This window comes from Pipra filicauda, unplaced genomic scaffold (assembly GCF_003945595.2).
Source record: "Pipra filicauda isolate LSUMZ 115617 unplaced genomic scaffold, ASM394559v2 scaffold389_size666192_pilon, whole genome shotgun sequence".
Lineage (NCBI taxonomy): Eukaryota > Metazoa > Chordata > Aves > Passeriformes > Pipridae > Pipra > Pipra filicauda.
The window spans coordinates 19,517-31,721 of NW_024104519.1; the positions used below are offsets into that span (position 1 = coordinate 19,517).

The 12,205-nt window shown below is 41.0% G+C and overlaps 1 protein-coding gene across 7 annotated transcripts in view; it reads right to left on the bottom strand.

The window, feature by feature from the left end:
• Window positions 1-2,407: 2,407 nt before the first annotated feature.
• Window positions 2,408-12,205, bottom strand: part of CAMK2D (calcium/calmodulin dependent protein kinase II delta) — a 114,556-nt gene continuing 104,758 nt past the window's right edge. For 5 of the 7 annotated variants that reach the window (XM_027716832.2, XM_039384984.1, XM_039384986.1 and 2 more), the window contains 5 exons: window positions 8,923-8,998; window positions 8,248-8,342; window positions 6,862-7,090; window positions 3,310-3,359; window positions 2,408-2,765 (listed from right to left, as the gene is read on the bottom strand). In XM_027716832.2, coding sequence (XP_027572633.1) covers window positions 3,353-3,359; window positions 6,862-7,090; window positions 8,248-8,342; window positions 8,923-8,998 — 407 coding nt within the window. In that variant the 3' untranslated portion in view covers window positions 2,408-2,765; window positions 3,310-3,352. Of the gene's footprint in view, window positions 2,766-3,309; window positions 3,360-6,857; window positions 7,091-8,247; window positions 8,343-8,922; window positions 8,999-12,205 lie in introns of those variants that run through there. The other 2 variants (XM_027716833.2, XM_027716838.2) reach the window with 2 other exon arrangements.

Genomic DNA, 12,205 nt, shown 5'->3' on the forward strand with positions numbered 1-12,205 from the left:
AGGCTCTGGCTCCCTCACCAGTGCTGCTGCTCCAGCTACGCTGCCCTGGCCCTGCAGCGATCCAGTTCTGCATTCCCTGACCCAGGAAAGCTGCAAGTTGTCTCCTCTCCTCCGTCCTTCTTCTCTGCTGGTATAAAAGACTGTTCTCAGTTGCAGCTCAGCAGGGTTTAAGAAAGCCTAAAATCGCTACAGACACACATGAAAGCTTTTAAACTGGTACATTATTTTAGATGCTAATTATTTATGGACTTTAATGCATTTTATGGCATTGTGTTACCATATATATTTTATGGTGTTATATAACATACAATAACTGCTCTTACAGAGTCTTGTGTTACAGGCTGAGCACGTATGTGAAACACTGCAAGGCAGCTACAGAAACATGCAAAGTACCTAAAACATTTCTAAATATGGACCTACAAACACAAGGTATGTGCAAAGTCCGTCAACAAAGTCGAGCATGAACAGTGTACAACTGGGCCCTCAGGAAAGGCACTTCAGAACTGACCCAGAAACAAAACACAAAAGCAAACACTCCTGTTTTCAGACTGAAAATTCAGCTCCTAAGAAACTCCATCTGGGTCTCGAATGCCTTAATTCAAACACACACTCTAGGTTCTCCAATGTGAAGATCACAGTTACTTGGGAAATTAAAACACAAGCACAATGTCAGCAGAAATCACAAATTTATTAATCCTTAAATATATCAATCATTTACCATTATGGCAAGAAATATGTACACTGTGTCCCATGGTAAACTGCAGTGTTCCAAAATGACAGAAGTGTATAATTCAGTTGTGGTGGAGAGAACAAATCACAATTTCCTCACGTCTCGGTGTGGAAGACAAACTTGGTCTACAGTAATACGTCAACACCACATGCTATGTTAGAAGTATAAAAAAAAACAAACACCCTACACCTAATTTGTTAATTTTAAATACAGTTATGCCACTTATAGCCGCTTCACAAAAAAAAAAAAAAAAAAAAAAAAAAAAAAAAAAAAAAAAAAAAAAAAAAAAAAAAAAAGTAAAGAAATTAATGAAAAAAAAAAATGAGGCCATTACTTTTTTCACAGATCCCATTGGCAGGTTAATATGGCTCAACACATTTATTGTAGATGCTTATTTTAAATATATATTGTTTAAAATCATGTAGTAATTATCAGAGAAGCTTAAATCCATCTACCATACATCCACTAGTAACAACATCGACATGTTTAAGAACTGCTTTTGATTAGTCATCGACACGGAAAGGTGAAATGATACAAATTAGGAAGCTTTTCCCATTTTAAAAACTTCAGGCTGCAGAGTTGTAAGTTGTTAACGGCTAAAAAGGAGCGTGATGGAGATCCCATGCACTGTACAGCGCCGTGGAGAGCAGGGAGCCCTGCCAACAGAACCAGTAACCAATGGGAAAAACAAAACCAACCCACCCCTGTGCTCTGCTATCGGGAATGGAAGGGAGGAAACCGAAATTCTTGCGAGGACGTATTTTCACAGCAACGTGAGGGAAGGAAAACCAGTCCCTGTTACGAGGTTTGCGTTCTGCGCTGGCAGCAGAGTGTCCCTCCTTCGGCTGCCTCCGGCCAAACCCAACGGGATCGCTGCGGGAATCACTGTGGGAACTGCTGGGCTCGACACCATACGCTGCACCAGGAGCTTAAGAAACCGACAGCGCGTTGAGGGGGAAGAGGGGGAGACAAATCTGTGGTAAAACCGGTGTGTCCATAACTCATTTCCAGAGAAGCAACAGCAGCAGTGTAATGTAAGTAAACTCTTCATACTCAGCTTTAAGGCCTAATATTTCTCGAGTATATCAACCACACAACTGGTCTATAGATTAACCAACATATTATAGTTTATATTTTTTTAAAGCCTCCTTAAAAAATTTACAGTACATCCTAAAAGCGATAAAAATCTTTCTCTCTCCTTCCATTCTAATCCTCGAAAATGCCTCTCAATTACCTCTTAATTCCTTACAATTTTTTAATTTTGCTTAATCATCCAATAGGAATTTTCAGTTAAGCAAAATAAGAAAGCAAAAAGGACTCCACGGGAAAACAGAAGCTGCTGACTCACCAGAACACTGACAGTTAATTCTGGAGTGGCCAAGCCAGCAAATGAGGAGCTTTTTCCAGTTTACACAGACTAATAAACTAAGAAGGCTTCAGCTGGTCCAAAGCCAAGATATTATCACTTCCACATTTATCAGTGACTTTGCCCATCTACGTGCCGTAACAAAAATCTGTTTGACAGTAACGGAGCTGCCAGCGGAAATCCTAACCATTCCTACCAGAACCAAAGCAAAATCCTGGGACTCGGGGGGGAAAAGGAGGAGTCAAAAAACAGTTCTTAAAAAAAGAAGGTAAAATATACTTTTTCTTTTTTTTTTTTCCTTTTTTTTTTTAATAAACAGGATAGTTTTTAAAGTTGTCTCTCAAAACTTGGCATAAATGGAGGAAGTGACAGATGTATTGTGTATCTACTGCCGTCCATCCAACATTTTTTTTTTTTTTTTTTTTTTTTTTTTGCCTTTTTTACTCCTTGTTATTCTCTATTTGCATGGAACATCGCCTTCATTGAAATGCTAACAGTGTACAGATGGAATATACAGCAACGTGGTGCGTCACAAATGTGTTACATGAAGAACCTTCACGACTCCATGCACTCAGAAACATGCATGAAGAGAACGGGATGGCCAAGATGGTAATCAACCAGGTGCGTTGGGTACAGAAAATGCAAGAGCGGCACCGCTGATATTTTTAGCTGGGAGGAAGGAGAAAAAGAAAGAAAACAGATTTCCATTACTGGTAACATCACCACCATGTAACAGTACATGCTCAAGTGTTAGCCAATGCTATTGAAAGAAAACCCCCACCTTCTCGAGATCATTTAACACGATATTGGGAAGAAAACCAAGGGAAAAAAAAAAACGGTCAGGCAAAGCATTCTTTTATTTTTCAAACCACTTTACAGACATTATTTTCCATCTTTACAGGATGCCAGAGAGGTTGTTAAAATAAAAAAGGAAACTGAGGCAGGAAGCCAAAGTGCCCTAAGGGATTCCTTAAAGGAGAGAGGGTCGAATTCAGACGTGAATCTCTGAGTGTAACTTAACTTCCTCAGCGTGGGCATCGCAGGCACTGCCACGGACTGAGGGTGTGTACAAACACGGAACCGAGTAACGAGGAAGAGTCAGATGTCATGAACATGCAAGACATGCTAGAGCCGTATGCAGAGAGAAAAGGGAAGAGAAGGAAGGTGTGAGGAGGTATGTGACCAACTCAGGCTGTGAGATGGCTTGTATTACCGTAGCAGGTAGGGGCCGGAGCCGCGGTGGGGATCCCTCTGCGCTAGGCACTGCACAAACACAGAACACACTCCTTACTCACGGCCCTGCTGCTTGCCAGCGCACTTAGCAAAGTATAAGAAACTGTAAGCTGTGATAAAAGAGGGAACGTGAGCCTCATTCAGACTCAAGTTAGGTTTGGGAGTCAGTTTTAGGTCCAACTGCCCCATACCAGGCAGGTCCACTCTCCGTGGACAAGCAGACACAGTTCTGGAGAAACACATTAGCACATGTTCTTAAGAACGTGGATACAGAGGAAAATTTCCTACCATCACTCCTATCACTCAGAGAGAAAATGGACAAGACAGAAGCCCAAGCTTGTCTTGTCTGACTCCCAGCAAATTTACAAATAAAATTTATTTATAAACTAAGTACACGTTTTTGCTCATATTCTTTTCCAAATAAGTTCTCTGCCATAAAGAAACATTTCCCTATACCTATAGCTATTAAAGCCCTCAGATATATCCTTAGAGTTATGCACACTCCCTCCTGTAGTCAAGAAAAAAACCAAGCTACTGTGCTTGCAGCAACTGATTTGACATAATATAGGATATGACGCTTGCAAAAGCAGATCACAGCTATAATTGCTTTTGTGACTTGATTAGATCTAAAATTCTTCTTCAGACATGATGTGCAAGATACTTTCTTATAATGGAATTGCCATTATTAACTACTGTGTGTTGGTAATAATTAAATAAGTAGCTGTAGACTGTATACATTTCAAATAAAGGAAAGATAAACCAGAACAATATTTTAATTAGATTTCTCCTGTAGTTTTCCAAAATGGAGCTATTGCTGCTCTGAGTGGGAAAAGTGAAGGTGAGGTTTAGGGTAGCCTAAAAGATGGTCAGGATGGGTCATGAAAGGCGATTCTAGCATGGTGCCACGTGGGAATCTTCCACTCAGACTTGAGAAGAGGGGGAATAGAGAAAGGATATGTAAAATAACTAAAAGAAAAATGACAATGTTCGGGCTGAAAGGGGAACCATCAGCCTAGAGGAGACCCACTAGTCCTGAACACAAGCAGTAGGAATAAACTCATGTAGTATATTTACACTTAGGTGGAAGGCACTGTAAAAAGAAAGGAAAACAGGAGCGTTGTGCAAGAACCACCAAATCACCTTGAGGATCGGATAATCCAGAAATGTTACGTGGAATAACAGGAAGTGCAAAGCTGCACGCTCAGTAGAAGTTTCTACCTGCTCATTGATTGGAAATGAGAATTGAGGAAAAACATGTGGCTGGCTCAGATGAGCTGCTGGATGTGACAGAGATCAGAAAAGGGCAAAAACCATGCCAGAACACAGCAGGGGAAAGACAGACATCGTGGAGTTAAATAAGGTCCTGACCACAATTGGACAGAACATTTCAGAAGAATCCAAGCTAAAGACAAACCTCAAATGAAAAAAAGACAGTGAAGAGCTATTAAGGTAGCCAGGAAAATGGAGATCCTACCAAAAAAAGCCATCTGAGTTAGTGTGGGTTATTCACTCTTCAAAAATAGAAGGTGGGAAGTGATCGGAACAGCCTTGCTATAAAGGAGCTCATGTCTGCATACCTGTCCCCAGCACAGGAGAACAAGGATGAAATAAGAATAACCAAAGATACATTGAATATTACTAAATTTTAGACTGGAAAGTAAGGCTTCTAACCGTCAGACCAATGGTGTTTTAGAACAATGACAAAGAACAAGTCCAAAAGCCCCTCTGAATTCAAGATTAGGGTGAGGTATGGGATTTATGTGATATTGTTGCCAGCATTAGACATCTAGGGCTATGTTGCTACCTCAGGGAATCTCTCCTCAAGCCTGAGTCCTGCTCTAAGGCTCCTCGTCTGTGACCCTTTCAGCTTGGATGCCCTCTTGCAATCCCAAAATCTCCTCTGTCTGACCCCATAGGTCTGAACATCCACTGATACAGTCTCAGAAGTCTCTGCTTCTCCTTCCATCCTTGGCAGTCCCAGAAATTCTTCTCTTTATTAGACACCATAAGCAGCTGCAAAAAACAGCCCTTTCCCAAAAAACAGAGGGGGGAAAAGAAAAACCCAAAGGAAAAGATTACATAATTCTCTAGTCCAATTCATGTTATTCTGCTGCAAACACTTACTGTCCAGGGTGCCCTGGACCTGCTTTGCTTACACTCTACACAAACCCAGGCCAGATCCCTTGACAAAACACTCCTTTATGAAAACACCAAAAACCTACCTAACACTGCATTTCAAGCAAATGTAGCTACCCTTTATATATAACCTGTTTAAACACTGGCTGTGCAGCTAGAATGTGAGAAACAAAGGACAACGTGGTTCCTCTTCCCACTGGTTTCACATTTTGAAATAAAATAGTTATCCCTAAGGAAGCAAATTTCTTTTTTCCTAAATAAAAAAATAATAAAAAGTTCATCCCTGTGGAAGTTTAACACTTCAGTCTATCTTGTTCCTTACTTTGTCATGTATTATTTCATATAGGAGAACAGTGGTGCAAGAAGTAAATTACAGGACATGATGAAGTGTGAAAGATGGACTCTAAGCCCTTAACATCCACATCAGGAAATTCAGCTGCTGACAACATTAAGATGCCTCACACAAATGTAATTATATCCTATACAAAGGGCTCACAACTGAACAAAGCAAGGCCTGCCTAATTTGGAAAGAGCCCAGCCTAAGGCAGAAGTCAGTGAGGGTTGGGCTCATTAATGAAGGTTGCAGGAAGGAGGGAAGCCGAGGACCCAAGCAGAACCTGCTGAGGAAGCCGTGACTCTTGATCTTGTTAGTGCAACTGTGAGTGTGCTGGAATTAACCCTGCTGACAGCCTGGCCCAAGGAACTCGGGTCACTGCATGACTCCGAGGGCGTGGGAGGGCCTGGATGAACAAGAGAAGAAGATGATGATGGGAGAGATGAGAGGCTGACCCACATGGATGTCAGAGCTGTGAGACAGGGACTACGCAGCAGATAAGCAAGGAGAGTGTGGGAAAGAGATAAGAATGTGATAGCTACTGGGATGACTTAATTTACAAATTAAATACGTAAACTGGCTCAAAACCAAATTGCAATGAACATTCCTAGGCCTGAGTAAGCAGAGGTGGCTGGAAAACACAATAAATACGAGTTAAACTTCAGTTTTTCAAGACAGTGATACTTTTTCCTTGAAACTTTCTGGTCAGCACTAACAGCTCCACGTATCCTCTCACTTTTTATTTTTCCAGATATTCCAGAAATTCTATTTCAGGTTCTCTAATCCTGTCTTGTGTGACTTCTATCAAGCCTTACCTACATTAAAACAGCTCTCTGAGCTGCCCGCTCAGGGCCCGAGTTGGCTCAGTGGGCATCACAGTGGAAACCAACCACCAAAAAAGAGCGTTCTTTTAAGAACGATACCACACGCACAGAGGTGGATATAACACACAATAAACAACCACAAGAAACGACCGTGAGGGCGGCTCGTAGCTTTTAAGGCCCGAAACAGCAACGAGACCACGCGGCGCGCCCCAAGCTCGCGGCCCGGGTCGGTTCTTACTTGATAGGTACTGTGGGCGAGCCTGAGCGGTGGAAATGGACGTTCTGCCACTTGCCGTCGCGGCGGTGCCAGACGCGCGTCTCCTCGGACTGCATGGTCTTGGGCATGCCGCTGCCGTCCATGTACTGCGTGAGGCGGATGTACGCGATGCAGGCCGCGTCCTCGCCCACCAGGTGCACGTGGGGGTTCAGGATGATCGTGTGGATCGGCTTGTTACTCTTGGACAGAGCTGGGGAAACAAAAACACACGCGCGCACACATGCGTTTTCTCCCCGTGAGCCCCGTTTTGCAAACAAAACCCTCAAGCATAGCAGATATAAATGAATGATTGCTGTTTACTGATGGCCGTGACTGATGACTCAGGTGCACTGTAGAAATGAGCACAGTCACAGCATAAAGTATGTTTTCCCCTTTCCAATCAAATGTTTAATAGCACATATAATGCCCTATTTAATAAGCACATAGGTTTAATGCATGTATCCACATGGCTACCATCTTGAGTTTCCCAATATTTTGCTTTCACTGTTATGTCTAATAACATTTCTACTTAACATTATCAGCCAAAAGAATTCACCTTTTAACTTATTCTTGTATCATATTTTATTAAATGCTGATACGTAGGAAAACTAAAAAGCAGTGGTAATGAAAGGCAAAATTACAAGGAAAAATACATAAAATGCTGGTTTGGAGATGGAAGAGAATTTAGGAGTATTACAATCCCATTTAGATTATGGATATTTAGATTCAGGAATATGATAACCCCATTTTATGCTCAGACACTGCTCAGAAATTACTGGATAAGCTGATATCTTAATTTACAATATTTTATTTCTTTTTAAGTCAAGTCTGTTCTAAAATGGTTACTTACATCACATGTTTCTCCAAAACTTTATTAAATCCATTCTCTGGGTAATTTCTCTTTCTTAGAGATGACATGATTGTAATATATATATATATATATATATATGTAAAACATTATAAATTAATGTTTTCATATATACACAGCAACATATATACCAATGCAGAGCAGAGCAGATCCTCAGCAGTACAGACTGAGTGACTACAATGTCTTCCCCAACACAATCACACACTCACTGCAAATTCTGACTGTTGGTTGCAATCACTGTTCACCACATGATTTAGTGACCTTTCTTTTAAGTACAGGCACACCTATTTCCCCAGGAGAAAAACAAAAATATGAGAAATACCTGAAACTTTCCCCAACTACCTGTGATACGTGAATGAGCACAGCAGAAATATCCTGGAAAAAAGGAACACCCTCTTCCCCTGGCCAAATCAATTCACTCCCAAACCAAAATGCTAAGTAGATGGGAGAAACACAGTCAGAAACAGATGAAGATTTGGAAATGAAAAAGGAATGTTTACCATTTTCAAAGTAAAACCGGTGGAAGTCCATCCCTTCTACCAGATTACCCAGAGCTTCAGGTTCAAAAGATGTAAGGCCTGGATCACAGATTTTCCTGTGGAAAAGAGGAAATTTTGTAATGAGTGGTTATTACGAAACACAGCTCCGGAGAGATTATTTTTAAATGTTTCCTTTATTCCAATCAGGCATGCCATCACGCTGGAAAAGAACAGAATTTAAATGAGGAGAAGGAATAAAGTTCTGGTTTCACCTAAATTAGCACAGTTGGCTGCTTACCTCAGGTGGACTGGATTTCATATAAATCATCTTTTCACCAAAAAGGTCCACCAAAGTAGGTCTCACATGTCAGTGGTAGGTATTATATTCACAAGACTTTTTAGTTGTGACTCTGAAAAGTGCTGCTGTGCAAACCAAAGGATTTTTTTATGTCTCACATCAGTATTTAAGCAAGATTTAATCACTTTAACCACACTGGATTTACACAAGCAGCTCCTCTGAAACTGGCGATGTGTAAAGCCAGGGCAAAGCAGCCAGGAACATGTTTTGTGTTTCACGAGGAGGAATTCCAACAAACCATAAATACAAGCACAGTCTCTCCTATATAAACATGCATATTAAGTATGGTGTGTCAAATAAATCAACTCTCCTCACTCCCTCCGAAATGAGGAACTCACGTGTAAGCTTCAAAGTCCCCGTTGTTGATGGCTTCAATCAACTGCTCGGTCACCTTGATAATCTCCTGCTTACGAGCTGGGGAGAGATACAAACCAATCTGAGGATGGAAGGTATAGTGGAAGGTGACAGCTGACAGGTATCCTGTCATCCCTCAGCTGGCACAGCAGCCATCTCTCTTCCTTTCTATGACCAAAGGACATGAGGTTATATTGCTGCTTTACACTGACTTGCCTTCAGTGCACGCCTGTATCCATGAGGAAATTAAACACATGTCAAGATCAATCCACTTTCCTTTCACACTTCTAAGCATCTTCACTGAAGGATCTGCTGCTTAAAAAGCAAAACAAACCAAGGCCCAACTCCTATCTCCAAATTCAAGGGTCTGATTACTGTTTTACAAGCAATGCTCTGTGTTTCATACATACAGGAGGCCTTTACCTTTTCTGTGCCTAATGCTGATTTTCAGGAATCTTTTCAACACTTGCTGTTTGCTTTGGCCAAATGTGAACATCTAAGTAAAAATGAATTTGGACCCTAAGCCTATAATGAAGATCCTCTGGTGCAAAGCTCACGGATTCCATAAAACGCACACATATCCATGTAGGTCTATTTACAACACATTGTCTACTCGTTCTTAAACATCAGAGAATCCATTTGGAAGACCCAAACTTGAAAGAAAAATAAATGCAAGCAATCAGGCTGTAGCAGCTTTCCTGCAAACAATTGCAGTTCTCCTGCACACTCCTACATGTGGATTTGACCATGAACAAACACACACAAAAACATTCCTGGAATGCTAAAACCAAAGTCCCAAGAGAGATCACATTCTTCTTCTAAAAGAAAATGTTGGGGAGCACGTACAGAAAGTAAGTCTCCAATGCTGTGCTCAAGAACTGGCATCGTGGTGTTAACCTTTTCCTAAGTGCACACCTAATATACTCAGAGAAAAAGAACCAAAAAGTAACCAGCAAGGAAAGACGTGATGGAGAAAAAAGTGGATATAAAAGTCCAGTGAGACTTCCTGTGAGCAGCTCTTGTCTACTAGACAGCACGATGGCTAAGAGCATTTCAAGTATGAACTGCCTTATTTTTCACAAAGATTGTGGAAAGAACAAAGACTTATAATGAAGAGGCCAGAAATGTCCCTATTGTCGTATGTTTAAACAACACAGACCAGACTGCCTGGACACTGAATGGCATTGTCAGCACCAGCCAAGGGGTAGGATGGCTGAGTAAGAAATAATGGGGCAGTGTTACAGAAGGCTGGCAAAAAAATCCAGAATGTGCCGACTTTGTGCAGTGAAGAAATTACCAGTTTTGCATGCGACATCTCACATAAATATAACGGAGCTAAAGGATTTGATTAAATAACCCAGTGACACATTTCAATCAGAGACTAGGAAATTACAGACTATTAAATCAGACAGTGGGAAATGAGGTAAAAATCTCTGATCAGCTGCTACACGATCATGAGATCATGTTAATGGATAATAATGTAGGCAATAAATATGTCTAAGGTCCTGTAGTTTCCACATGCAAGAGACATAAAACCACAAGGACACGTAATTTTGGCTCGAGACAACTGGCAATATTTCCTTTTTCACTAACACCAGTCATTTCTTTCCCAAGTCTTACCATCATACCTTTCATGTTGAGATATAAAAGATATAATTCAACATCAACCCCAGAAGGGAGAAATCGAACCGTATCGCCAAATTGTTGTTTTTTCCTGGGTTTAGTTCCAAAATGAAATTGCAGTGGAATGTATGTTCTCATGAAGCTTTCTGACAGAAGCCACCTAATATTACAGAATATGGTTCCAGCAAAGCTTCTCTGGGCTGTACTAACATCTAGTGGAGCTGTGTCTGCAGACCTGTCTGTGGATATAAAGCACATCCATCAGGAAGCTCTACGGGCCAGCAAAGCAAGGAAAGGAGATTACAGCAGTTATCACTGGCTCCAATCAATCCACATCCGACTCCAGCACCAGTGTCAGTTCTTCCACTGCCCATGGAAAGACTTCACAGTTCACCATGTGGACTGTCAGGAACAGGAAGATGTTGCCAAATCATCTGCCTTTTAACTCCACTCTCAATTTTTTTTCCTACAAAATTACAAGCGCCACGTGACACTCTACGAAAGCAACTACGTTCCTCTTACCTTTTCAGCAACACACAATTACACACGTATTAGAAAATTAGATTCCTTCTATTTAGTGATCTGATGCGCGGTCTCCTTGGCAGAGAGCCAAAGGCAGAGGTGGAGAATAATTTAGAAAGTGGAGTTCCAGAAATGATTTATCCTATATGCAGAACCCTTCGCCTCGTTCTCAGCCCTTACTCATTGTAAGGAAAAAATGGTCAAGAAACAAGGCAGCATGAAATAACAGCAGGTGCCAAAGACTAATAAAAAATCTCAGTAGCCACTGTGGTTTTACACAAACCCCCTCCTGATTGTTTTGGGGGGCTTGTTTTTATCTTAGCTTTTGCATCTTCTTGCATGGGTATGCAGGGAGACAGACTACAAACAGATACCAAAAGTATTTCTGCTCCATTGTCTTGGAAGCAGAGGTTTAACCTGCAAGGAAGAAAGGAAAGAAGGAAGGGAAAGGAGATGGGAAAACTGAAATACAACAAGCAAAAAGTTGGAAGGAGACTGGAAAGCAGCAGAAGGAAAGTGCAGCCATGGCTTGGTGGCCACGTGCACCAAGTCAAATCCTTGTGCTTATCCTTAGGGCAAAGAAGAAACAGGGAGGGCTCTGGAGATGAACTAAGGTGAAATGGGCACTGGGAGGAACAAAGTCCTGCTATTGCAGACAACATCTGACAGAAATAATTGGCAGTTCTTACAGAGGTAAAAAAATACCAAATTTTCATTATAAATTTGATGGGCTCCACGTAACATATGCTCTTCCGAACATCCCATTTTTTTCCATCTAAATACACATGACAATCTATACAAGGACAACAAATGAACACACAAGGCATTAGGGAAGAGGCATCTGGCCAGTTCCCATCTGCCAGATAACTGTCACTTGCAATCCCCATTCTCATTTGATTTTTTCATTATTTATTTTTTTATCCAATAGTGAACTTGGGCTTGTATTGAATTCTAGGACGATTATGCTGTTTGATGTACAGTGGCAATTTTATGCTATTATACTTTTCATTTGATGTGCAGTAAGGACTTTCTAAATAAAACTAAAGCAACTAAACTTCCTAAAGAAAACGGACAATTGTGACGAGATTCTGATAAAACTGGTTCAGTTATTTTTTCTATAAA